Source organism: Armigeres subalbatus, chromosome 1, assembly GCF_024139115.2.
Source record: "Armigeres subalbatus isolate Guangzhou_Male chromosome 1, GZ_Asu_2, whole genome shotgun sequence".
Taxonomy (NCBI): Eukaryota; Metazoa; Arthropoda; class Insecta; order Diptera; family Culicidae; genus Armigeres; species Armigeres subalbatus.
The window spans coordinates 72,472,786-72,500,359 of record NC_085139.1 but is presented as its reverse complement, the minus strand read 5'-3'; the positions used below and the strand labels follow the sequence as shown (position 1 = coordinate 72,500,359).

Below are 27,574 nucleotides of genomic sequence, written 5' to 3'. Positions count from 1 at the left end.
TGGACTGGATCCGGACTGAATTGGACTGGATCACTGGATCTGGATTGATTTGACTGGATCTGGATTGGACTGGATTGACTTTGGATTGATTTGACTGGATTTGACTGATTTAGATTGACTTGGACTGGATTTGGAAACGATCTGATTTGACTGGATCTTTAATTGATTTGAAATTGGATCTGGACTGATTTGGACTGATTCGACTGATCTGGATTGATTTGGACTGATCTGAATTGTTTTTGGATTGGATTTGATTTGGATTGGATTGGATTTGGATTGGACTTGGATTGGATTTGGAAATGATTTGGATTAGGATTGGATTTTAATTGGATTTGAATTGGATTTGGATTGGATTTGGATTGGATTTCGATTGGATTTGGATTGGATTTGGATTGGATTTGAATTGTTTTTGGATTGGATTTAGATCGGATTAGGATTGGATTTTGATTGGTTTTGGAATGGATTTCATCAGGCCATTTCTTCTGAAAAAAATTACATTTCAGCACTTTTCATATTTTTTTTATAAAAATAATGATTCTTTTACAACTTAGTTTCTTTGGAAAAAAAAAAGCTGGACTGCGTGGGTGCGGGCTTAAATGTGCCCACAAGTGTCGAAAGAAACTCAAAAGGAGTATCACCATTTTGAAATGTTTTAGCCTATGTATTTCGACGTATCAATATTTTAAATGGAAATTTAAGTGCCAGCTTTAATATAGACGATTGCACGGGTCAAAAACCCATATACCTATTTTTTAAAACATTGCTCTCTTGAGAAGTCACTTGCATTTAAACACGAGTAAAAAGATAATCATTGCCCTGATATGGTGTCAAATGACATGTTTCAATAGTTGATTAGTCCAGCCTCTCGTTAATGGAAATCTATATAGGATGGAAAATTTAATGATGAAAAAGTGAGTATTTCGTTGATTAATAAGCTTTTTGAATTTTCTTCGTGCATATCTATCAAAGTACGCAGCCGTTCAAGCAAGGTTTTTATAAAAGTGATGAATTTCTTTATTGCAACAGTAGCGCCGCCATTCGCTCGAACGACGATTACGAGAACGTTCGACAGCCGTCGGTTTCAAAAATCGCCGCCAGCAGCCGAAAAACAAACGAACGAACACCATCAACGCAAGAAGTTGTTCAAGGTCCGTCGTAACAGAAAAAAAAAGCCGAAAGGTCGTCGCGTTTCGTTTTTCGTGAATTTTCATATTTTTTCATCAATTTTCTCAGTTGATTTGTGCGGAGTGCGTTTTCCAGGTTGCAGGGAAGTGAAAAGTGATAGAATTGATCTGGGAAGTGTAGTGTTTGCAGGGTAATTTCGGAATCAAAAAATTTGGTATTGAGCATGAATCGAGGAGGTGAGGCGACGCAATTTTCTTTTGCTGGATTTGGTGTGGAAAATTGACGCTTATGTTAAAATTGGCTTCTAATCGATTCCTATCTGTTTGTTTATTTCTTTTGCGCGGTTGGAAATTGTGCTTGGCCGATGGCAGGAGCAGCTGATGCAAAAACTCCGTTGAAGGATGGCGCAAACGCCGGGGAGCTTTCCCGGGCGACGAAATCTGGCCGGAAGGTAAAGCGTCCAGCCCATTTCGATGATTCTCCGGATGCAAAAAAACTTGCCTCTGAGCTGACGATGGAAAATGTTACTCCGAAAAAGAAAGAGATTCCGGAAGTTGTCAAGAAGTCTGCTCGTAAGACACTTCTTAAGACCCAGTCGGAGGATTCTCCCTTGAAAACAAATGGAGAAATGACGGTTGATGTGGTGGTGAAGAAGTCTGCCAGAAAGACGCTGGTCAAACAGGCAGCGCAAGACGAGGAAGCAGAACCGACCCATAGATCGTCTCGTAAGACAATTGCCGCTATTTCCAAGGAGGACTCGCCTGAACCGGAAGTGTTTAAAAAATCCGCACGTAAAACGATGCTGAAATCGGGAGTCAAAAAATGTTCGGAACAAACACTGGACACGGTTAAAAATGAGAAACCAGAAGTGGAAACACTCACAAAGTCTGGCTATGTCAAGAAAGTTGAGGAAGAAGAAAATGATGCTCCGGGAGTTTCTCGCACAGGTCGGAAGATCAAAATCCCGGCCCATTTAAAGGAATTTGATGATGTAGTCGTGCCGAGTCCAAAGAAGGAAGCCCTAGAAAAGGCATCAGTGCGTAAATCCCTCGCACCGGTTGCTGTTAAGAAGGAGGAAGGAATTCCCAAAACACCTGGTAGAGCAAGATCGCTGGCTCCATCACAAAAGGCACCGGAACCGGAGCCAAAAGAAATAAAAAATGAACCCAAAACTCCACGACGAGGAAAATCTTTGGCTGCGCGTAAATTGGACGATGATCCTTTAGCTTTACCATCGAGTCCCGAGGAGACCAAGAAAGATAAGCGATTGGCAAAGTCTCCAAAAAACAATAAAAATGCAGCTGTGGATCCACTGGAACTAAAAGCGGATGAAATTCCTGTTAAAACTCCCAAGCGAGGAAAATCATTGGCAGCTCCCGAAGTAACTAAAACCCCAGTCCAGGATAAAGCTCCAGCCAAAACTCCTTCAAAGCGGGGTAAGTCGATGATTGCATTGTCCCCGGAAAGGTCTTCAAGAACACCCAAACAGGCCGTTTCATCTAAACTCATTGAAGATTCAACCAACTCGGAACCTATGTCCCGTTCCGGACGGAAGATCAAGCCGAAAAAATACTTTGGCGAATTTGAAGAGGAAGAACCGGTTGCACCACCACCTTCGCTTCCAAGTAAGGTTGCTTCTCCTGTCAAGGTTGTTGCCAAAAGTTCTCCAGCACCGAAAAAAGAGCCGCCAGCAAAAGTCGCTTCTCCGATCAAAGCCATAGTCAAAAGTTCTCCGGTGACGAAAAAAGAATTGCCAACCAGGGTCAGTTCCCCGGCTAAGGTCCTACACCGAAGTCCGACTGTAACCAAGAAGGAATCTCCCCCCAAGAGAATTGCTTCCCCGGTAAAACGACATCTTGCAACTAAGGTGGAGTCCCCTTCTCCGAACAAGAAAGCCAAACTGGAGCAGAAACTCACCGTCATCAAGTCTGATAATTCAAAGAAGCTGGACGAAATTTCGCCCAACACCGAAGAACGGCAGATCACCAAACGGGGAGTGAACGATCATCACCACGCCACGAAGGACAGTTCGCTTCCGGGGGCGGACGGCGCAGAAGGTAAGAAAGAGAAAAGTCTTGTTTTATCCGATTCAGATTACGAGCATTTACGAGATATTTGATATAACGTTAGGTATCGTGAAATGAAAATAAGATGAGTGAATTTTGACATCAGAATATAGGTATATAATAGGGAAGCCGTATCCCACAAACTTAGTTTTTATTTCTGCAGCTCGGCAAAAATCCGCACAGCCCTGCGCCAGCAAAATAAAAAACTGATATTTCAGCAGAAATTACGTTTTTTAGCTGATTTTCGGCAAAATATTTGCTGATTTTCAGCAATTTTGACAGAAATCTCGGCAAAAAACTTTGTTGTACGAGAAAGGCAAAAACATGATTGCTGGGGCATGGCTGGGCGAATCTCAGTAAAAGTTGACCATTTTGCTGAGATCCCGGTAAAAAAAATTAAGTTTGCAGGTAGGCGATAATAACTCATCAACAGTAAAACCTGAACTTGATAATAAAGCATGATATGAACTTTATTGAAAAGTGCTAAAATAACGAGCGAAAATAACAAAAATGCCCTGAAATATGTATCATAAACATATCAGGTTTACTATTAACAAAAACTGATTACACCCCATTCTTTTTTTACACGGGGGATGCGTTCCGTGTAAACAAAGTTTTCAGTTCAAAATTCGAAAATCCGTGTCAAAAAAGTTTTATGATTTGTCGACAAATTATGCAAAATGGAGCAACTTTGCCTTCCCCTCGGATATGTTACCTTGCCGCGGTGGGTCGGCTTACGCCATTAGCACTGAGATGGCAACCAAAGACATATCCTGTTGTGGTGGTATCACATGTTGACTAATTTTGTTTGGTGCCGCGTTACATATCTGGCATTGACGCACTAATTTACGGCATTTGCATGTGATCCAACGGACATCGTGTCTTGGAGCCTTGAATGGTAGTGCAGTCAGGCAGAGGCCTTTTCGTCAGTGATAATGATGTGAGTTCTCTTTTTTTCGGCAATACTTTTCTGATGCGTTCCCTGAATAGAGGTAATAAACTATAGAGGACGATTGTCGCTGCGGTTCCCTTTGTTATCGTCCCCAAACATGTTGGGTACCTATCTGTCAAAACGTACTGATTTTTCCTTAGTTGACATTTAGTGCCCTATCCTCGCCAGCAAAACATGTTTCGCCAGTGACGACAGCGACAACCTTCCTCTATAGTTTACTACCTCTATTGTTCCCTGTGACGCTGAGTCGTAGCCACGCTTACATTTAGCTAGCTAGGCATTTATTGAAAAACAAAGTATTCAAGATATTCGTAGGAAATCGACTGCTGGATTCACTGAGTAGAGTTTTTTCAAAACTAGGAACGTGGTGCCAGTTTTATTTTGTTATGCCTCACTTCGAAGAGCAATAATAAAAAATACCACACATTATAATGATGGTATATAAACAATCTTATAACGGCTTCATTCTCGATAATTTTTACAAACAGATAGGCAATAGGCGTGATGAAGCTTTAGCTTGCCACCGAAAAGTGAATCCTATACCTGACCTTGATAAGAACTTAATAGATAATCACCGTAATTAATCAACGATAAAACTACTTGTTAGAACAGTTTAAAGCTATAGGAAACCTTGACAAAAAAATATAATGGAACAAACTAAGTTCTTTAGCAGTTTCCACTTTTACATTATACAACTTACATTGAGTTTGTAGTGTCGACACAGCTTAAAAACATTGACGAAACAATGACTTAGGTTAACAAAGTGATTTGACGAACGCATAACCTACACTCAGAGCAAACAAAGTCAATTAATTTTCATTCTGCATAAATAAAAGTTAAAAAATAAAACACTAATTCGCAATATTTTTTTTTAATATTTTCAATGTGGTCACAAAAAGCTAACACATTAAATAACTTATAATTGTACTATATGACTAAGTGGCCTTCAAACCACATCAGATGCTTCTAAGGCAAAAAAGAAGACATTACATTTTAAACATTGCTTTTAATAACTAGAAAAACGTTGTACTAGAAATCTTGAAATTATCATTTTAGCCTTTGATCATTGACTAGTTTGCATTCAATTACATTTTGCATTAGTGTCGAGTCGATTCCAATTCCGAACCTCACTTCACCACATCCTTATCCTACCCCATGGCGTTCAAGTGGTCTGCACGGACTCTTCTGCCATTACCCTCTCTATTATCGGCTTTGGATTGACTTGCGCTCTCATTGCCCCACCAAACGCTGAAAAATGAAAATGAAATGAAAATGAAATGAAAATGGAGCAACTTTGCAAAAATTTTGTATGGGATTTTTTTTACACGGCCGTGTAAAAAAAAATCCGTGTAAAAACACAATCGGGTGTAATATCTTGAGCTATTTGTTTGTTCTTATCCATAGTATATCGATATTTTTATGATATTTAGTTGGAAATTTTTGTAATTTAATTATCTCTCATTCTCAAACAAGTTCATACCATGTTTTGTTATCAATATCACGACTTCTATCTGGGATGTTTAGACGAAATGGCACTCACAGCAAAAGTAAATATGTATTGATAGTCATCGACCATCGACCGATTATCAGTGTATGATGTCATCCACTTATCGCCGCCAAGGCGGATAATTGCAGCTACCTACATCTGATTCGACATTCCGTCGATACTCATGTCCATGTACAATAGAGTGGGGCGCAGTTGTATGGAAAAACGCAAAGATCAAGGTTTTTCTGAATTGTTTTGGGACCCCAATCAACTGTGCAAAATATGGGCTCGATTGGTTGCGACCTCGCATGCCGCATCGCGTTTTAAATTTTCATGAAGATTAGTATGGGAAAACGTACTTTTTTACATTTTTGCTATTAGGGGCGATTCAAGTATGACGCCACTACTTTTTGGGATTTCTAGACCCTCCCCCCTCTGTCACGCTTTTTTGTATACCTAGTATATGTACTATCACAAAGTCTCAGACCCCCTCCCCCCCCTTAAACCTGTGACATCATTATTGAATCACCCCTTAGCGGCTTCAATTTATCATCAATCACGTGACTCAATACGTTAGCATATAGTCTGGAAGATGCCGAAAGACTGCCGAAGAAGGTACGTAGCTGGAAGGTTCACAAAAAATGTTATTACGTTTCGAAAATTGATTGTTCAAACCATATGCAAGAAATCAATGTTTCTGCCAGCACTGCCGGACGACCTACGGTTAAGAAGGGCAAAACCCATCTTCCTAAAAATAAACGATTTTTTGCATATGGTTTGAATACTCAATCTTCGAAGCGTTATAACTTTTTTCGTGGACGTTCCAGCAACGTGCCTTCTTCAGCAAAGTTGTTCGGCATCCTTTGGGTTATACTTTAACGCAATGTGCCACTTGGTTTGCGAGGAAAGCGAGGAAGCAACCAATCGGTCCCAAATTCTGCACAGTTGTTCAGGACCCAGAATGGCTTCGAAAAACCTTTGATTTGAAAAAAACGAGCAATGGGTAATGTTTTCAACATAACCGCGAGTAGATGTAGGACTTGTATAAACGTAACGTATTTACATTTAACTTTTAACTTTTGGATCTATAGAGTTTGATTATAGGTATTGATAGATTGGAAAGACAACTTCCGTGCTGTGTTGAATTATTAGCAATTTGTGTATTCAAAACTTCTGGAAATAAAACTAATAATTAAATACATAATAAGAATTGCTTTGTTTCTAACTATTAAGCCCTTATTTACTCAAGCAAGTGTAGGGCATTTATAGATCTCTTATTGATGATAGTATTTGAAGTTAAACAATTCTATTTATAAAATTTTCAGACTTTGGCAAAATGTGCTATTTTGGGGGAACTGTCCCGTTTTCCAAACAAAGAAATGCAGCACCAATTTCGTTGCTTCTTTTTGCTACTATGCGTGCTTACCGATGAAAAAAAAATCACAACAATAAGAAACATGTCAAGGAGCATGGACCCTACTATAAAAGAGGAGATACTGCTAATACATCAACGAAAAATTATATAATGTTTTGATTCCAAACTCCATGTCTAAGTCAAGGTTAATGATACAATGTCTCAGAAATTAAAAAACAAAGTACCGTGAGCGTGCCTTATTCTGCGCGGCTCCTAATTCTGCGCACTTTGACACTAAAACATTTTTTAAAATTGTCTTTACTGTTATTATTATATTTACTTACATGTCATCAAAAAGTTGGGAATTTATTGTTGTCATGGGCAGATAATAAAGCAATAAATAAGCGTTGATAACGGGAATATGAAGAAAAACAAAATCGGTAAAATCGAAAATGTCAAAAAATGGCCTCCATTAGCAGCAGCGCTAAAACGCACATAAACAAATTTTTCTCAAATTTGAGCAAAAAAAAGATTTGGGACTCATTTTTTTTAAAGCGAAGTTCAAAAGCAGATCATTTGTTGCTTTAATATGATGAAATTCGGCTTTCAGAGTGTAATCTCTATCTTATAGAAAGCGTTTTATGTTGCGCAGAATATGGCACAAAATTTACTTTCTGTTCCTAATTGTGCGCGCGGAATGCATAGGTACAATAAGCCTAGCTTGTCAACCCAAATTGAACGTAGCAACTGTTTTGGCAAGGAAACATATTTCAAAATGCTGGAATAAAACAAGAAACGCAAAAAAATGCGAAGATAGATTATCCGGAAAGAGACAAGGGATATCTGCTACTTGGCCTTGTGCACCACATCTCCACTGAGCATTTTTTTTAAACTTCTAGATATATTATCTAATGTGTATATCACGTGACTAGCACGAATAATTTTCCCTGCAAAATCTACATAATTCCCCAGTCGGAGATTTCCTAGGTCGGATTGGCATTTCAACATTTGAGAAAATAGCACTTTGGGCAAAATTAGCATTTATGTAAGACTGGTCTTATTTTTCGCGTTGGATTACATTTATTTCCATTCCATATAATTATCGGATTTGATCGGAATAAAAAATGGCCTTTTCATCAATGGCGAACTTTAGTAAACAAAACAAAACAGTGACTTGACCATTGGCATGAACACAATAACCGATCTGGAAAGTTATCTAACGGAAAAAATGGATCGTCGAAAGCAACTTGTGGCGACGGCGAGCAATCGAATAATGGACTTGAAAAATGAATAAGACCTTTGTGCACATACATCATACACACATACACGCACACACAGGCATCATCTCAATTCATCACAGCTTAGTCAACTGGGTTTGGGTATAATTTGCCAGGTCTTATAATAGGTGTAGACGTTTTTTCGTATACTTAGCGTACAAGAACGATAAAACGTTGTAGTCAGATTGACTTTAGGAAACATACATGGTACTAAAAACGTGCAAAAGTAATGAAATATTTGTATAAATGTTCAAAACCATTTCATGAGACAAAAAACACTCTAATTGAGTGTTTATTATTGTGCGCAGAATTAGGAACATTGTGCGCAGAATATGGAACATTTCAAAATATGTGCGCAGAATTAGGAACCACATGGCAATCCACAAATCGATTAATAATATATGATCTTAGTCAATTTAATCAAAATTTTAATGATTCATAGTCTTTCGTAGATTATAGTTTCACAACTACTACATAAAGGTATTCATAAATCATTATGGTTCCTCGATAACAACGATTTTATTTCAAAATTTTCTTAAATGCGCAGAATATGGTACCTCCACGGTATATGTTATTATTGAACGCTATTGAGTTTCGCTCAGATCAATGACTGATTTAGTTAGTTCTGGATTAATTAATATCGAGGTCTCTGGAAATTACGAGTACAATATATGCAACCAGCGTTACGATAGTTACTAAACATGTCACAACCGCTATTCAATCCGACGAGCGCCTTATAGATAGACAGCATGAAGTACAGTGCGTTATCATTCGTTGAATTGTCACTCAACCTATGACATCCGCCTTTGGGTAGGCAATTATTTTGTCATTTTCACGGTAAATCGCCGTGGGAAGCTGAGTAGTTTTATCTCGTTTTAAATACTGGAGTATGTGAAAAATTTCCTTATAACTAAGGAAGGGTCAAAATCTCACTGTAGGTGGATTAATCTGGGTTTTTTATATGATATCAGAAATGTTTTAATGTATATGTCGTTTAGTACCAAGCACAACTTGACATATGGTCAGTCATATGACATAACTCGTACTCATCCCGGGATCATTTGAAGTATGAAACCAATCACCTGAATGAGCAGACCAAATCTCTCTAATTTTATTCTTCTTCATCCACCACCGAACTCCGAGCGATGCGATGGGCGATTGCATCCATCGCAACCAACACCATTGCACGCGACCATCATCAAGCACAGAATGACAAAAAAATTCGCCCACTTCTTGCATGCATATTCGCAGACCCACCGGCAGTTCTACCGCTGGTGACTGCATGCTGTCGCTGTGTAGGTAAACACAGCGAACGAACGAACGAAACGAAAAATGCGCGAGCTAAAAGCACGTCAGTACGCGCTACTGTCAAAAATTGTAATGACTCGCACGCGGCAGGCACTGCTTCTTTTATACACAAAGAAAATCTTCCGACGGACCCGAAGGCTTGACAATACCGCATTCTGATGTCCGTGTTAGGAATGCACGAGATTGGTCACATATGAAATTTTTGCTGGCTTTGACAAGAATTGAAATTTTCAATAGCTTATCGTTGATAATCTTAAGTTTCAGTGAAATAGGCAAAATGCTGGAGAGTGTCCGAGTCGATTGATATATAAATCTTCAAAATCCATCGAAAGATAAAGGCGCTAGTAACGTTCAAAATCTTCCCTTCCAGCGTAACGCTCTCGATTTCCAAAAATCTAAATGACACCCAGTATAGTAAAGAAAGACGTAAGTCCAACGTCAAAATGACCATGACGCCCCACTCTAATGTACAATCAAGTAATACTTTGGTGAGACAGCCATCAGTATTGGCAGCTGAGTTATAGTAAAGTGACTTGAGACTCTACCCTCGGATTGTTTACGTCTATTTAAACTTGCGGTTCTTAAACTTTTCGATGATTGACGAATTTGTTTTTTGCTTCTGATTTCAAGCATAATTTTTCAAAACGACGTATGTAACAATTATTAACAATTCGAAAAGTCCTTTGGAGAAAGTTGCCAAATCGTCCTCCACCTGATCGATCAGCCTTGCTCGCTGTGCACCTCGCCTTCTTGTTCCCGTCGGATCGTTGGAACCATTTACTCTGTCCGACATTCTGACTACCAGAACCATGGATTACTGTCCGACATTCTGGCTACGTGCCCGGCCCACCGCAGTCTTCCGACTTTCGCGGTGTGAACGGTGGATAGTTCTCTCAACTGCAGATGCAACTCGTGGTTCATTCGCCTCCACACGGGTAGATCAAACAACCCAAATTTTGAGTTGTTTTCGATCTGGTATCTCTTTCATTCCATCCTTTGATATCAAAAACAAAGAAAGAAAATTACCCAACGATAGCAGCTCGATGAGGGAAGCCAACGCTAGGTTAAAGGGATTGAACCCAAATTTAGGTTGAACCTATTTGAACTTAACATTAGGTGGAAACAAATTAATATTTCAAGCTCTATCTGGAATAAGGGCGAATGTCGCAAGAGAGGATTCTCTTCGTCGACTTCCCCTCTTTTTAATAAAAGTGACAAGCAGCAGATTTCTTTGTGGTTTATCACCTCAGCACGATAGAAAATAATGCGAACTTGCATTCTGAGGTGATAAACTGCAAAGAAATCTTCTGCTTGTCGCTTTTATTTCAAAGAGGGGAAGTCGACGAAGAGAATTCTCTCTTGCGACATTCGCCCTTTTACCAGATAGAGCTTGATTTAGGTACTTTTTCACACGGAATCAAACGGAAACTACTCATACCCGAGTTGGGCCATTCAACTCAAAATTGGCTTCCCCCACCGACGGTCCAAATTAAGTGAATTGAACTTAATTTTGAGTTGTTTGAACTTCATTTTGGGTAGATGAGTTTAACCGTGCACGTACCGTCCGCCATGTACACCCCACCAAAGATGGTACGCAGCACTTTCCTTACGAAAACTCCCAGTGCGTGTTGATCATCCACAAGCATCGTCATAATCAACATTGGCTGTCTTGCCCCATATGGCGATCTTGTCCCATTTTCCCCTACACCAAGATCGTTATCAAATTCCGTCTATTTTGATAATCACTGAAGGAGCCCTCCTTAGCTGAGTGGTAATTCCCGGTGCCGGTCTGAACCCACGCTGAAGGCATTTTACTCGAACCCCACATTTCCCTTATTCTCTCATTAAAAACGCAAAAAAATCTTTTAGCATAAGATGCAATGCTTATTTTCCTCCTGGACTATTTAAATGAGGCAAAGGCGAACATCGGTTGCTTTTCGGCAACCGGTTAACTCCATTGAAAACTGCACACCAAACAAAAAACTTGATTCATACTTTCGTTGGATGATTAGAGAACAACAAATTTACAAAGCCAATGGCCTTCTTTTGTTTGTCAAATGCAATGACAATTTCTTCAAAAAAAAACATTCCAAATCATTACTAATAAGATTTAAGAACAACCTAATAAGGATAAGAAAATCCATGCTAATCCAAATCAAATTGCAAATTCAAATCAAATGTAATCTAAATCCAATCCAATTCCAATCCCATCCAAATCTAATCCAAATCCGTACATTTAATCCAACTTTTAGTTTCGCGCATAGTACCTACACCATCAACTATTTGCCTATTTGCCAACTAGTACTGCTAGCCAATACAGGCCGGACTCGATTTTTCGCCATTTTTTTGTTGTTACTGAAAATTTAACTTTTGCTCAAATATTTTTTATTTTGTTTATATAACATCTAATAAAATATCCCGTTGGTCCGTTCATGGTTTCTGACTACGGTTAGAGTTCAGCGCCGATCCGACAATCGTCGGCGGCAACGTTCGTCATAATTTTGTTCGGGGATGGCTCGGCGATTTTTTTTTATTACGTTCGTAACGTAAAGTTTTTTTTTCAGGATATTTTAAGACATTAACGGGAGAATCCTTTTAATTTCCCCCGAAAAATCTAATGAGCTGTCCCAGGAGATTCTCCCAAGTTTTTGAATTTTTAATAGGAATTGCTCTAAAGTTTTCACGGGAATTTCTTTGAAATTTTCACGGGAAATTGTTTAGGAGTTTGCCTATGCCACCGGGCATGCATGCTTCGAATTTAACACAATTTCCGTGTGATTTTTTAAAAGTTTCACAAAAACTGTTTCCAACGGAATTTCTTTTTTTACGGAATTTCTTCGGATTTCTACGTGAAATTCCTTATGTTGTCTATTAGTAATTCTTCGGAAACTCTACGAGAAATTTTTCAAAAGACGAAGGATCGTTTGGTTGAAAGCCATTTGACCGAATACCACATGGCCGAATAATACGTTAAGCCGAAATCTATCTAGCCGAATTCCACGGTTATTATGTGGAAAATGGTTTGGCGGTAGGACCAAACTTGGCATTTGGCCGAAAAAGCCATATGCCATAACAGGTCGTTTGGTCGAATAGGCCTTTCATCCAAAATTCCATTTGACCGAAACGGTAGTTTAGCAGGAAGGGCAATTTGGCCAAAAATGTCATTCGGCTAATCGGATTATACGGCGAAAAACGTCGACCCGTTCTGCCAAACGGAGCTGCCGGAGCAAACGTCTTTTTCGGCTAAATTGTCAATTCGGCCGTATAATCTTCACCCGTACGTTGCAAATCGTTAACGACCTTATGTCACCTCGTCCTGTCAAGCAGCATTTTCGGTCAAACGATTTTTTTTTCGGCGGCTCGGGCAAGCAACACCATATGTTTATTTCGGCCAAATGGCCCTTTTCTACCAAACGACCATCTAGGCCTTTTTGGCTAAATTACCTATTCGATTAGACGACTTTTCAATCAAATCACCTGTTCGGCCGAACGACATTATCGGAAATATGTCAATTTCGGCCAAATGATTTTATGCCGGTCGAGTTTCGGATTAATGACATATTCGGCCAAACAACAAACGGCCCTTTCCCGTCAAAACATTTGATTTCAACGTGAAATTCTGTGGATTTCAACAGGAAATTCTTACACATTTACACAGGTAATTCTTCGAGATGTCCAAAGGAAATTTTTTATAATTTATCCGGGAAATTTCTGCAATTTGCATTGTTAGTGGCGTCAGTCGTCTAAGCGTATTTGCAAGCCATGGAGTATGAGTTTGATTCCCGCCCTAGTAAGGAGAAAAGATTTCGTGAAGCGGAAAACGCTCCACTTGTTCACTAGGTGCTGTGTGAATGTCCTGTCCGTTGTCTAATGCAAAGTGTTAAGTATTCAGTCTGTGCACGCTCTGGTCAAATATTGTGATCCTGTCTTTCTTTCTTTCAAATTCTACAATAAGACCTATCTAATTTTTAAGGAAATTTACTCAGAATTTCAACGGTAGTGTTTACGAGATTTCGAAGGATATTCTTCAGAATTTTCAATAAAAGTTCTTAGTTTTTACGAAAACCTTTTTCGATATTTGAACGAAAAAATGTAAGGAATTTTCAAGTAAAACAGCCTTTTCACGAGAAATCCTCTGGAGTTTCAACGGGATTGCCATAAACTGGCGAAGGCGACGGCGCACACCTCTAACCACCGTGTGGTCCTCCGGGAAATCTGGAGGATCCCAACAAATGAAAACTTCTAAATTTTATCGTTAAGCAACAAGATTTTTCTGATGCATTTGTTTTTGTATTATGAGTATGCACTTAGGGTCTGTCTCATTTGGAGAATTAAACTTAAAAGTGACAGTTCGAAAATTAAAAAATCACCCCGTTACAAGAATGGCTGGTGCTACCCAGCAATTCCAATAGGACATCGATGGAAAATGATTCGATATCTGTCAAAAGTAATCTTGCTCTGCGAGCAGGGTTATTTGATAATTATTGAAATGTCACTTTTAAGTTTAATTTCAGTTTAATTATCCAATTGAGACAGACCCTTAATGTTGTGGCTTATCCATGGCCTTCCGAAAATTCCGGAACATCCGTGAAATAAAACAAAAAATAATGAATTTCATTGCATAGCACCATAGCACATTCTAACAACTGAATTTATTTTATTTGATTTATTCAAACTAAGGCCTCTGTGTATGTGTGTATGTTTGTGCACAAAAGCTAAGAAAAACATTAGACAACTTTTCACATAGTAATCCTTAACCGATTTTCTCGCAACAAGTTGCGAAAGGTGGGAAATCCTAGTTGATCACTTTTAAATTTGATAACGATCGACCGTTGCGTTTAAAAGTTATTAAGAAAATGGTACGTCGAACTGTATTATCTTCATATAATCATATAAGGTTGGTGTCCTGGCTAAATGCGAGAAAGGCAGTATCACTACTCGGTGGATTAAGTTGGGGTTTTCATATAAATATTGAGGCTGTTTACAAATTACGAAACGCTGGAAGGAGAGGCAGCCGGTCAGACCGTGCGTTACGAATCACAAACCAATTAAACCTTCCATACAAAAAGCGTTACGAGGGGGAGGATGGAGGTTCAAAATCGTCAAATTTAGCGTTACGTAATTTGTGAACGAACCCATTCCGGATATTCCGTCCGGAGGACCATTTGGTAGCATGAGTCACAATGTCAATGCTGTACTCAGAATGTACATACGAATGCTTAAAAAAATATCGGTGCTTTGAATTGAAATTCATAAATTGAACATTTTTATGAATGTTCTTGATTTCCGTTCCCTCAGGGTTCTTTCACAAAATTCGTAACGCTGATTTTGATAATTTTGATACCCCACTCTCCCTCTCGCAACCCTTTTTATGGAAGGTTTAATTTTTTTGTACGGACCGTAACGCTTGGTCTGACTTCCTCCCTCCCCCCTAAAGCGTTACGTAATTTGTGAAAGGCACTATCATTACTATAGGTGTCTTGAACATATTAGATGCGTTACGAATACACACTGATAATACATATTTCTATTTTTGTAAGATGGGTAAAAATATTACTCCGGATAATCGAGCCTCCAGTTAATTGAGCCTCCGGATAATCGAGTCCGGCCTGTATCTGCAAACTAATCTTCTTCCTCTTCTTCTTCTTATTGGCATTACATCCCCACACTGGGACAGAGCCGCCTCGCAGCTTAGTGTTCATTAAGCACTTCCACAGTTATTAACTGCGAGGTTTCTAAGCCAAGTTACCATTTTTGCATTCGTATATAATGAGGCTAACACGATGATACTTTTATGCCCAGGGAAGTCGAGACAATTTCCAATCCGAAAATTGGCTAGACCGGCACCGGGAATCGAACCCAGCCACCCTCAGCATGGTCTTGCTTTGTAGCCGCGCGTCTTACCGCACGGCCAAGGAGGGCCAAATTAATGTTACGCATAATAAATTTGATCTTCCGAATAGCTTTGTAAAATCCGGTAACCTTATTATTTTTTTCAATTCCAAGAAATCTGCTCCTACAGGTAATCCCGCTATGGCTACTAAGTCAGTACATTCCAAGATAAATTTGCAGATAATATATTTGGCTTTCCGAACAGTTTCGAACAGTACAGCATTGAATATTTGACCATTTCTCTCAGATTTCGTTATCTTTATTGTTGTTGCATCAACAGGCTACCTTTGGCCCCAATGATGTAGAGTATTTGAAAAAAAGTGAACATTAAAAGATGGTGTCAAGGGATAATATAAAATAGGTATAAAACATTTAAACAAGCATAGTCATTGTCTACGACGACGAAAGGGCAGCCTCAACATACGGCTGTTACGGAGCATGCGTGGCTGGACGTTCAGGTCTATTTGTTCCAACATAGTTCCACAGTCGATTCGTCCCTGCAGGGTATCGGCGATCATAATGGCTTTGTCGACATCTCTCCTTGAGCGAAGTAACTCCAAGTTGATCAACTGACATCGGCTTTCGTAACTCGGTAGGCGAAACGGATCCAGCCAAGGTAGCCTACGAAGCGCGAATCGAAAGGAACGGCGTTGAACAGATTCGATTCTCTCAGCACTGTTGTTGTAAGACGGACTCCAGACAACATAACAGTACTCTAGAGTCGAACGCACCAGGGAGCAATAGAGAGCTTTTAAACAGTATATGTCGGTGAAATTCTTCGTAACTCTGAAGATGAATCCCATAGTTCTGGATGGTTTGTCGACGATGAATGAGATGTGTTGCTTGAATACTAGTTGCGAGTCTAGGATCACACCGAGGTCCTTCACATGGCTCGCTCGCTCTATTTCTGTACCAAGAAGGCTGTAGTTGCAAACGATGTGCTGTTTTTTTCGTGAAAACGTTATAACAGAACACTTGGCCGGGTTTACCACCATTCGGTTTAGAGAGCATCAATCCACGAAGCGATCTAGTTGACGTTGTAAGAGCTGACAATCGGCGATGCTATGTATTTCCAAAAAGATTTTAATGTCATCTGCGTAAGACAGCCGAGGACATTTGATAACGAGGTGTACATCGTTGAAGAAGATCAGGAATATCAGTGGTCCTAGATGACTCCCTTGTGGTATACCGGATGGTGCATGAAAACTTTTAGAGGTGCATTCCCCAATAGCTACTGTTCCGTAACAATGGACCATAAGACTTGGTGGAGGGTAATCGTCGAAAACTTTGGAATGACACGGAAGTGTCCTTGGATTACGATTCCCCTGGATGGATGGATCTTCGGAAGTGGACTGTATAAATAAAGACCGATTCGAATTAATTAACACATTAACACTTAGTTCTACTTTATTTTTGAAAACGCTCTACACTCTTCGAGATGATATGCGCGACTGTACTTTGTTCCAAATTTTCCGCTCGCACGCTCTCGTTCGCCGGCCGGCTTAATAGCATTGCGGGTCGCTGTCTTCTTAAAGTCGACGCTGCGTCAATATTGGGCGTCGCTGCTGTGACGAACGGAACAGCTACGGTCAGATAGCGGTCAGAAAGATATGAATGAAACCAGTTCAGCAGACTTGGTCCAGTTTTGCAATGGCTAATGAGTGATTAATCTTATCGAAGGCTGCAGTATAACTAACATCCATTTGAGCCAGTTCTGCTAGACTGTTTGTGACGTAGGACGTGAGGCACAGTAAATTGGTGGAAGTTGAGCGACCGACAGTAAATCCATGCTGATCATCACTAAGAAGTAGCTTACAGTGTGAAAGCAGTGGTTCTATAATGACGAGTTCGAACAGCTTCGAGACGGCATACAATGACATAATCCCTCGATAGTTGTTCACATCGCGTTTGTTTCCCTTTTTGTGGACTGGAAACATTAGTGCAAACTTCCAGCAGGAGGGGAAAATACCATTGATGATCGAAGATCTGAACAAGAAAAGAAGTGGAACGAGCAAACTCTCGATATGCCTTTTGATGAAGACGGCCGGTACGCCGTCGGGTCCGGGATTATTTGACGATTTTAACTGATTTGCGGCTCTCAGGATCATGTCATAATCGATGTTGATTGCACCCAAAGACTGGTTGTTTAGGGGAACGTTCCCTGCTGCGATAGAGACTAGGCTGTCCCTCATCCTTTCGTCACTGAAAACGCTCGTGATTTTTTTGGCAAATAGGCGGCAAACTTCCTGAGTAGTTGAGGCGATTTCACCATTCAAATTCATTGTCGATGGAAGCCCGGATTCCTTGCGCTGTTCGTTGATGTAGTTCCAGTAGGATTTTGGTTTAGATTTGAATTTGAGCTCAAGATCTCGTTGGTACCGTGCAAAGCTTTGCCGACATGCTTGTTGGTATTCATGATTAAGTCTCACATAATGGTTTCTTAGAGGTAGCGTTCGATGCTTTGAGAAAATTCTAAAAGCTGCTCTCTTAGTGGACTTCATTTTTCGTAGTTCAGTCGAGAACCATGGCGGGTGCGATCCTTTCTGTGGTCTCTTTGGCACGTGTCGGTCAATTACATATGCTAAGATGTGCGAAAAAGTTAGAGCGGAGCTTTCAACGTTGTTGGGGTCCAGAACGGTTAAATAGTCAATGCTAGTAAGCACGTTCGCGATACTGCAGTGGTCGGCTTTCGAAAAGTTATAGGAAACAGAAGGGGATGAGCATTGCTAACAGGTATTTGAAAGTTTTCAAAAGTGGCTATCAGCGGGGGGTGATGAGGAACACAAACCACAAACCATTTTCCGACGGTCTTTGAGATGCGTGTTGTGATTTAACAAACCACAAACCTTTTACCGACGGTCTTGTGCGCGCCTTGTGATTTTGCAAACTAAAATATATCACTCGTCACAATTTAACCATTTGAATTCAACTCACCTCATGAAATCAGCGACAGGGTCCAAAAAATAGACTGGCAGGATCGTGGCCCTAAATGGCCGGAACGAAGTTCTTACAGAGACTCTCCGTGGATGCGTGTGCACGCCACGGATGTCTGACTAGAAAAGGGGCAAAGTCATGGCTTGCTGCTCGCCGATTAACTCGCTGATGTGTGAATCTATTAACACACGCTGAAGGCATTTTACTCAAACGCCACCACTGCAGCTAATAACTGTGGGAGTGCTTAATAAACACTAAGCTGCGATGCGGCAATGTCCTATTGGGAGGAAGTAATGATAATAAGAATAAAGTATCAGATATGCATCCTGAACAGAACATGAGCCAAGAGCGTGTCTTGGTGTTTTTAGTTTTGAACTCTGAACCTGGGTTGGTACGAAGGCAATGATACTGGTAACGAACGTTCCCTAGATTTGAAACTATGCAAAAACATACGAGCATGTTTGATTTCTATCCGTTAGATGCCCACGTGTTCCATTACTATACGAGAAATGTGTAGCATGCCGTCGCTTGAATTTATTTTCTTATTATACAAGTTGCTATGTTAGGTCAGTGCTCTTGAACAGTGTGCTGTGTTCAGAACGTTTCAAGCACACGAACACGCATTCTCATGTTCAGAATGCATCCCTGAGTAGTATCGTATAGAAGTATCGGAGCCGACGACGTTCTGATCCGGGGAGGAGTAAACCTGTCATCCACGAACAAATCAAGCCTACCTAACATGTAGGCTTTGGCTTCTCGTCGATGAGGAAGTGATGGTCAGATGCGATATCGACACTACGTTTATTCAGTACGTAGATATGCATATAGGGAAATCACCTGTCTAGCATACTGGTTTCGTGGGATCACATGTCACTGTCACATGTTGTGGGTATGCATAAATCGAGTTTCAGGCATAGTAAATAATAACCACTCCGGAATTTAGGCTCTGGATCTTGTTCGTTTTCCGCCCACTGGGAAAGTTGCATTCATTAACTGCAAGGTTTTTATTTCAAGCCAAATTACCATTTTTGCATACGTATATCATAAGCTAGCACGATGATACTTTTATGCCCAGGGAAGTCAAGAATCAAAAATTTCCTAGACTGGATCGGACCGGAAATCAAAACCAGCCACCTTCAGCATAGTGTTTGTCGAGGCGCATCGTACCGCACGACTAAGGACGTCCCCACTTCTCATGCGTAAACTCTTGGAATATCTGATCCTTTCATTTATTGCTTATGTTAACTAACGTATACTAATCGTACCAACCTTCCATTTTATCTTTATCGTACAGAAACTGCTGAAGTCGGATCCTCAGATGCCAAGAAGAAAAACCCAACAACAGAAGCACCAGTCGACGAGCAAACCGCAGTTGAAGAAAATAAACCAAAACGCGGTCGAAAGACGATTACGGCCGAACCTGCAAAACCGAAGGAAACTGCCGCTGTTGAAGAACCAAAACCAGCCGTACAGCAACAAGCGGATAAGCCAAAACGGGGGCGCAAAACTCTCCCGGCGCCGACTGCGGAATCATCCGATGAAGCAGAGGAGCCAGCACCAGCGAAAGCCCCCAAAACTCCAACTGCCCGTCGCATGACAACCGCCTTGGTTCCGGCGGCTGCTGCCACCGAGGATGTTGGAAGCAGCCGATCCGGCAGAAAAATTAAACCGAAGAAATTCTTCGGTGAGGATGAACCGGCGTCGACTTCCAAGCCGCCAAAGACCGCTACAGCAAACGGCGCCCCAGCAGGTACTGGTGGCCGTGGGAGAAGGAAGACTTTGGCCGCTGAACTGGACAAAGCTGACAGCGCTGAATTGAAAGATGATAAAGTCGATGAAGTGGTAGCAGTTGCTCCGAAAGCGGAAGTAGAGGAGTGTCCATCCCGAGAGGAAATTATGACCGTCGTTGGCATTGTGGATCCTGTTGTTCCAGTCGAAAAACCTAAGGAGGAAGAGAAGATGGAGGTAGACGAAGCACAACCGACCAATCAAAAGGAGGAGGGGCATGAGGAGGAACATGCTGAGGAGCCAGTTCCAGTAGAAGAAGAAAATCTTCCGCAAGAATCGAAAACGGAATCGATCACCACCCCCGTAGTCGGGTAAGTGCCTCCTACTTATTGATTGAAAGAGCTTTGAATGTATGATACTACAATTTGGCAGAACCTAATGCTTCGCATCATAGGTCGAGTGCGCACGCCAGTTGCATGACAATACCAAATTTACAACCTCCCCCTCCTCCTCCACCATTATAAGAGAACCTGCCGCAGATTGAAAGTTAGAGATGTTCCAAGATTTTTTAGCGTTGGTTGCCGTACGTTAAACTGCACCGGAGAAATAATTTGGATAAAATGTTAAAGGCAATATGGGGCTCTTAGTTTGATGATCTCTGCCCGAAATGTTTGAGCGATTTTAAATGACGTTATTATTATTTTTACTTGATATTTTATATTTTTTATAACTTGCATTCATTTGAAATATGTTTTTGAACATAACATTTAATTCTGAAAAGTGAAATAGATTTCTAAATCAGTATGATTTGTGTTTTCATTATTGCATAATTCGGAATGCCACTTCCCTTTTTCGTTTCTTATTATTTGTATGGCTGATTAATTTGTTGTGAGGAGGAGGAAACTCGTACGATTCATTTGGGATTTTTTTTTATACCGTGTGGATTTGGGCCGAAAGGTCTCCGATTTTCATAGCATTTTTTCTAGGTACATTTATGGTATATGAAACAATAAATAATAAACAACAATAGTTTGCCTGGCCATCAAAAAAAAAATCCAGGTTTTTCCTCGATATCGCTAACTTTAAAAGTAAGCAGACATCCCTCCCCAGCAGAGGCTTAACAAAATATGGGTTCTTTGGGAAAGTTGACCTTAAATAAGCCAAAAAATCGACTGAGACAATAAAAAGAAATACAATTTTTGAAAGGAACGGTCAATTTCTGGATCCCTTAGCCTAAGTGATTTATGAATGATTTTTTTCAAAAGTCATGATTCAATTATTTGTTTCATGCTTTACATTTTCTAAGCTTTGCAAAGTCTTTGTATTTCTGTTGTATTTATTATTATTATCATCAGACTAAGGCCGGAGTGGCCTGTGCAATACATAAAAGTCTTCTCCATTCGGCTCGGTCTATGGCTGCACTTCGCCAACCACGCAGTCTGCGGAGGGTCCGCAAATCATCCTCCACCTCATCGATCCACCTTGCCCGCTGTGCACCTCGCCTCCTTGTTAACGTCGGATCGTTATCGAGAACCATTTTCACCGGATTTCTGTCCGACATTCTGGCTACGTGCCCGGCCCACCGCAGTCTTCCGATTTTCGGCTCGGTCTATGGCTGCACTTTGCCAACCACGCAGTCTGCGGAGGGTCCGCAAATCGTCCTCCACCTGATCGATCCATCTTGCCCGCTGTGCACCTCGCCTCCTTGTTCCCGTCGGATCGTTATCGAGAACCATTTTTACCGGATTTCTGTCCGACATTCTGGCTACGTGCCCGGCCCACCGCAGTTTTCCGATTTTCGCGGTGTGAACGATGGATGGTTCTCCCAACAGCTGATGCAACTCGTGGTTCATTCGCCTCCTCCACATACCTTCCGTCATCTGCACCCCACCATAAATGGTACGCAACACTTTCCTTTCGAAAACTCCCAGTGCGCGTTGGTCCTCCACGAGCATCGTTCAGGTCTCGTGTCCGTAGAGAATTACCGGTCTTATAGGCGTTTTGTAGATAGTCAGTTTGGTACGGCGGCGAACTCTATTCGATCGGAGCGTCTTGCGGAGTCCAAAGTATGTACGATTTGCAGCCACTGCTGGTATCGTTATCGGTGGTCACCAGTGAGCCCAAGTACACGAGTTCTTCAACCACCTCGATTTTGTCACCACCGATAGAAACTCGTGGTGGGTGGCTTACATTGATCTCTCTCGAGCCACTTCCTACCATGTACTTCATCTTCGACGTGTTGATGACTAGTGCAATCCGTTTAGCTTCGCTTTTCATTCCGATGTAGGCTTCCTCCATCCTCTCAAAGTTACGTGCCATAATATCAATGTCGTCGGCGAAACCAAATAACTGGAAGGACTTCGTAAAAATCGTACCATTCGTGTCAATCCCTCCCCTTTGTATTACTCCCTCCAAAGCGATGTTGAACAGCAGACACGAAATACCATCACCTTGCCGTAACCTTCTGCGCGTTTCGAAGGGACTCAAGAATGCCCCTGAAACTCGAACTACGCACATCACCCGATCCATCGTCGCCTTGATCAACCATATCAGTTTATCCGGAAATCCGTTTTCGTGCATTAGCTGCCATAGCTGGTCCCGATCGATTGTATCATATGCGGCTTTGAAGTCGATCAGAAGATGATGTGTGGGCACGTTGTATTCGCGGGATTTCTGCAATACCTGACGTATGGCGAAGACCTGGTCCGTGGTGGAGCGTTCGCCCATAAAACCCGCCTGGTACTGCCCCACGAACTCCCTTGCAATTGGTGCTAGTCGACGGCACACAATTTGGGAGAGTACCTTGTAGGCGGCGTTCTGCAATGTGATTGCGCAGTAGTTGCTACAATCCAGCTTATCGCCTTTTTTGTAGATGGGACACACGACACCTTCCATTCACTCCTGCGGCAGAACCTCATCCTCCCAAACCTTGGTAATCACCCAATGCAGCGCTCTAGCCATTGCCTCACCACCGTGTTTAAACAGCTCTCCTGGATTTCCTGGAGTTTCGGAGCCAGAAGTCGCATGTCCTGCGTGCGTGCTCCTAGGTTCATTACCATACCGCCACCGTCATATCGCCATTCAGGTGCTCTTCGTAGTGCTGTCGTCACCTTTGGATCACCGCACGCTCGTTTGTAAGAAGGTTCCCGTTTATGTACTTACGTGAACGGTTCAACTTCTCATAAAACTTTCGTGCGTTTTTAGCGCGGTACAGTTCCTCCGTTTCTTCACGGTCTCGAACTTCCTGCTGGCGCTTTTTCCTGTGCGGATTGCAGCAATCTCGCCCAATCTTCTCATCAACTAACTGCTCACATTCGCCGTCATACCAGTCGTTTCTCTGATCCGGAGCCACCATGCCTAGTACAGCGATTGCGGTGCTTCCAATGGCGGATCGAATATCTCTCCAGTCATCTTCAAGAGACGCTGCACCTAGCTGCTAGATTTTCTGCAGCGCTACGACGTCGAAGTTGCGGGGATGTAATTCATCGTAGATCATCCTGTCGCAACCTGCGAAGCCTAGCGACTTGCAGTTCTATGTTCCAAGCTTCCAATCGTGATCCTTTATTCGTCGCCTAGGTCGTTGCCGATTGTATTGCGTCTTATTATCTTCTATGTTGTTCGTAATGGTTGTTTTTAAAGGCGGCTTATTGGGCCTGCGCAAACCTCCTGTCTCGTCGGAGGGCCGTCGTGTCAGGGCTGTTTAGCGTCCCACCTAACATCAGGACTTGGGCTTGTGCGCTTTGAGCGGCACACGGTCGCTTTGGCGGAGAATACTTGCGGATAAATGCAGCTTTTTATAGAGGTTTAACAGGGCCCACTATCAAACTCCACCACATCCTAGGCAGGCGCCACAACTCGCAGATGAGCTGGGGAGGGATCGTCAAGCCCTTGGACATAGTCCCTGCTGCTTCCATCAATCCTATAAGAGCACAATTGGTTTGTTGCTTTTTCCGCAACGCCAAAAATTTCGGTGCCATCGATTCATTGATATTCATAAAGATCTAATAGAATACATTTTCTATTGCAGTGCGGAACCAGAGCAAGAAGAAGAAGCGCCATCAGTGGTTGAAGCAGATCCAATCGCTGACGACGCTCCCGTTCAATTAGCGGAAACTGTCCAAGAAGATCAAATCCAATCGGTCGAACCAGAAGATGGTGATGACGATGAAGCAGATCATGTGGAGCAAAAAGTAGAAAACGATTCATGCACAGCGTTGGAACCGGAAACGGTAAAGTCATCGGAGGAGGATTTTCAAGAAACCTCCATTCCCCAGACGTCTCCGCGTCCCAGTCAAACGATGGAGGAAGTCCCAAAAAGTCCTGCTCAGTTACTTGAGGAACCGCCAGTGGTGGAACAAACTGATCTTGAGGCGATGCCAGACGATATTGCTGAAGAAATCGAGAAAATTCCAGAATCGCCAGAAGAAACTGAAGATTTTGCACAAATAATAGAGCAGGGGGGAAACGATAAAACATTCGACATACCCGTTGAAATGTCTGAAGAAGAACATGGTACTGAAATTCTTCAAACTTGCAACGAAGAAGAAGCAGTTCCCTCTTCGGCAACGGAAATCGTCCAGCAAACAGCTGAAGTTTCTGCAAGTAGCAGTTTTTCGGAAGCATTGCTGGTAGATGATGAGGCTGCTGAACAACGTTGTAATGACGTAGCTGAGATCACAGGTTCACAGTATGAGTCCGTAGAATTCCTTGAAATGTCAGGCGCAAGCACCGCTGCTAATGAACCAGAAATGCAAGAACCAGAACCAGTTCAAACTGCATGCACGAATGGTCATGAACAGGAAGAGCAAGTACCGAATCGAATTGTCACACCTGATTTGGAAGATGATCTTGATAACACCGAAGCGCCATGCATGGATGATATTGACGATGAAAAGGAAGACGAACTACTCGAGGATGTCCCAGAGCCTAAAGATGCAACATTTTCGGAAAGAGACCGTGACAATGAGTCAATCATTGTGATACCTGATACCCCTAAACCGCCCAAGTCCGAACTCGACGAAGAATTTGACCTGACCGACAAGTCATTCGATCCACAAACATCGCAGACCACGGTCGCAAGACTTGATCTGCACCACTCGCCAGTGGTGAAAAAAGAAATGGTACCGGCAACTCCCAAAACACCGGACACAAAACCTATCAAAACGTCGTGCAGTCCTGATAAACCGGACGTTCAGGAGCAAGCAAATGTTCCAAACGAGGTAATCGAAATCACAGACAGCCCCATTGCACTCATCGATCCGAAGCTACGTCAGACAGAGGATTCCGGCAGTCTTACCAGTACTCCGCTGAAGATGGGTTCAAAAATGACGACCACGGAAAAGTTGATTCAGAACAGCCGAAAAAGGTCACTCTCAGCAAGCGATGCGGAAATCGTCAAGAAAAACGTCACATTCCACAGCCCTGCCAACAGCACCATGCTGGTCGACACCATCGACGAACGGTTGAAGAAGAAAAACGAAAGTGCTACCAGTGAGTATATTGTAACTAATAAAAAACGGGTTTTCCCATAATAATACCATCATGTACACTTACAGAAATGCCCCAGGGACATAGAAAGCGGTCGCTTTCGGAACACAAAGATGCTCATCTGGATGGACCAAAACCATCAAAAATTAGCAAACTGCCCAACTTTAAGAGTATTCACCAGCAGCAATTCAATCGTATGGAATCAATTGAAGAGTTCCACAATCGGAAGGTTCAACGAGCCAAGGATATTCTGGCCACCAGCACCGTCAAGAGCCCGGCAGCGACTGCTCTTGTTAGGAGTGGTAAGTTGATCATTCTTATCTGTGTTTAAAACTACATTATAAGTGGGGTCAAGCCTAACTACACGATAGTGCAAAAGCTCATTATACTCAAACAGATGCCTCAATTATTCACCCATTTGAGTGATGGTGAGTACTATTGAAATAAAGAAAAAATAATTCGCTTCGGACAATAGGGCAATAGAGATTGAGGTAACGTGCGTGGTGAAACAATCAAAATTAAAATAAAGGGAAAAAAAGATAAGGGTAACACAAGTTGAATTAATTTTTATCTTTATTATCATTTCCAGCTGAGCGTCCACCAATGCAAAAATCCATTAGCCTTCAACATAAATCTCCATATAAAACCGGCAACGGCTCTTCATCGTCATACCATCATGCATCCTCGAAACCCCATGTCGTGCGTCCGCTAATTCCGAAAACATCGGAATCACACCACCACAAACTGCCGTCCGATGCGGAACGGCAAGAAAAGCGCCAGAAACAGTTCCAGACGGTTTTCAAAACCAAATCCCTAGATAGTGGTTCGGGATCGGCCGGCGCATCGGGCAAGGACACTCCGGACGGTGCGCGCCGCGTCATTGAGCAAAGCCGGCACAAGCAAAACCAGATCCTCAAGGGTGTGCGGACGAACAAACGGTTTGAACTGCTGATGAAGTACCGTGACGCGCAGGAATAGGTTCTTTGAGGTTTTGTTTCGGTATTTTCTGGTCCCAGTTAGAGATAAGCAAGATAATTAGTGACTGCAGTTTATTCTAGTTCGTAGTTTTAGTCTCTTATTCTTCTTATTTCGTTAAATTTATCTTTCTACCGCAATATTAACAAAGCGAACATTATTCGCAAACATTTTTTTTGGTATTGAGATAAGGACTTCTGATTTATGTTTTGGCATTTTTTTGTTTTATTGAATGAAATATTAACAATTCTACAATAATTGTACGGAATCGTTTGATGAACACGACAATTGAATTTATACTAAAACCAACATTTTCAAACTGTTACTAGCATATTTTAGAAGCATCCCTTTAACTATTATAGTTGTAAAGTCCTTCCAGAGGATCAAACAAACATGTAAAGAATCAACCAAGCTGAGACATCATTATCCAATAAACAGAAATAATGAATAAATGATATTATGTATATGTGTTTCTAATTGATTAGAATTTCTTCGATAAAAAAAACAAAACTAGGGGGAATGACGGCTTTGGCAGGTTTTGTTCTATTATTGGCAGGGGGTTTTTTATGACTGATTATGCTCAAATTTGGCCCAAACATTCTTTGCATATCAAAGAATATTGTGGCCAAATTTCATAAAATTCGGTCGACAAAAACCCCCCTGCCAATAATAGAACAAAACCTGCCAAAGCCGTCTGTTCCCCTATTTATTTCCGCTTGATCGGAAAGATATTATAAATATTGCACACTGGGGAAATCCGATTTTAAAGCTGGAAAAAAAGTGATAACTATCTTTACGAACAGCTTACAGAAGAGATCAAAGGATCAAATTAATGTAAGACATCACCTTTCGTTTTGTCAGAACAATGGCCGCCGGGGGTAGCTGGCCTGCAGTGCGTCAGTTCACGGTTCCCACATAAGGCTCAACAAATTTGAGTGGAAGGGAAGAAGCGTCTGACGAAAGGGTAAATCCCTTCGCCAGACGAAGTGG

At 41.6% G+C, this 27,574-nt stretch overlaps 1 protein-coding gene across 2 annotated transcripts; it reads left to right on the top strand.

Annotated features, from left to right (window-relative positions):
- The first annotated feature begins 1,107 nt into the window (after positions 1–1,107).
- LOC134227095 (titin-like) lies at positions 1,108–27,044 on the top strand. 2 transcript variants are annotated; one of them, XM_062708362.1, is made up of 6 exons: positions 1,108–1,361; positions 1,503–3,182; positions 19,689–20,493; positions 24,150–25,612; positions 25,678–25,911; positions 26,199–27,044. In XM_062708362.1, exons 1-6 carry the CDS (start codon positions 1,349–1,351, stop codon positions 26,585–26,587), a joined length of 4,584 nt encoding a protein of 1,527 aa, XP_062564346.1. In that variant the 5' UTR covers positions 1,108–1,348; the 3' UTR covers positions 26,588–27,044. The 2 variants fall into 2 exon arrangements, with proteins under 2 accessions (XP_062564346.1, XP_062564336.1); XM_062708352.1 differs by having other exon boundaries at positions 1,497–3,182.
- Positions 27,045–27,574: the final 530 nt, after the last annotated feature.

Coding starts and splice junctions, on each gene's coding strand:
- LOC134227095 (XM_062708352.1), top strand. Junction 3,183..19,688: donor GGGGGCGGACGGCGCAGAAG/GTAAGAAAGAGA, acceptor TTTATCGTACAG/AAACTGCTGAAGTCGGATCC. Junction 25,613..25,677: donor GAAAAACGAAAGTGCTACCA/GTGAGTATATTG, acceptor GTACACTTACAG/AAATGCCCCAGGGACATAGA.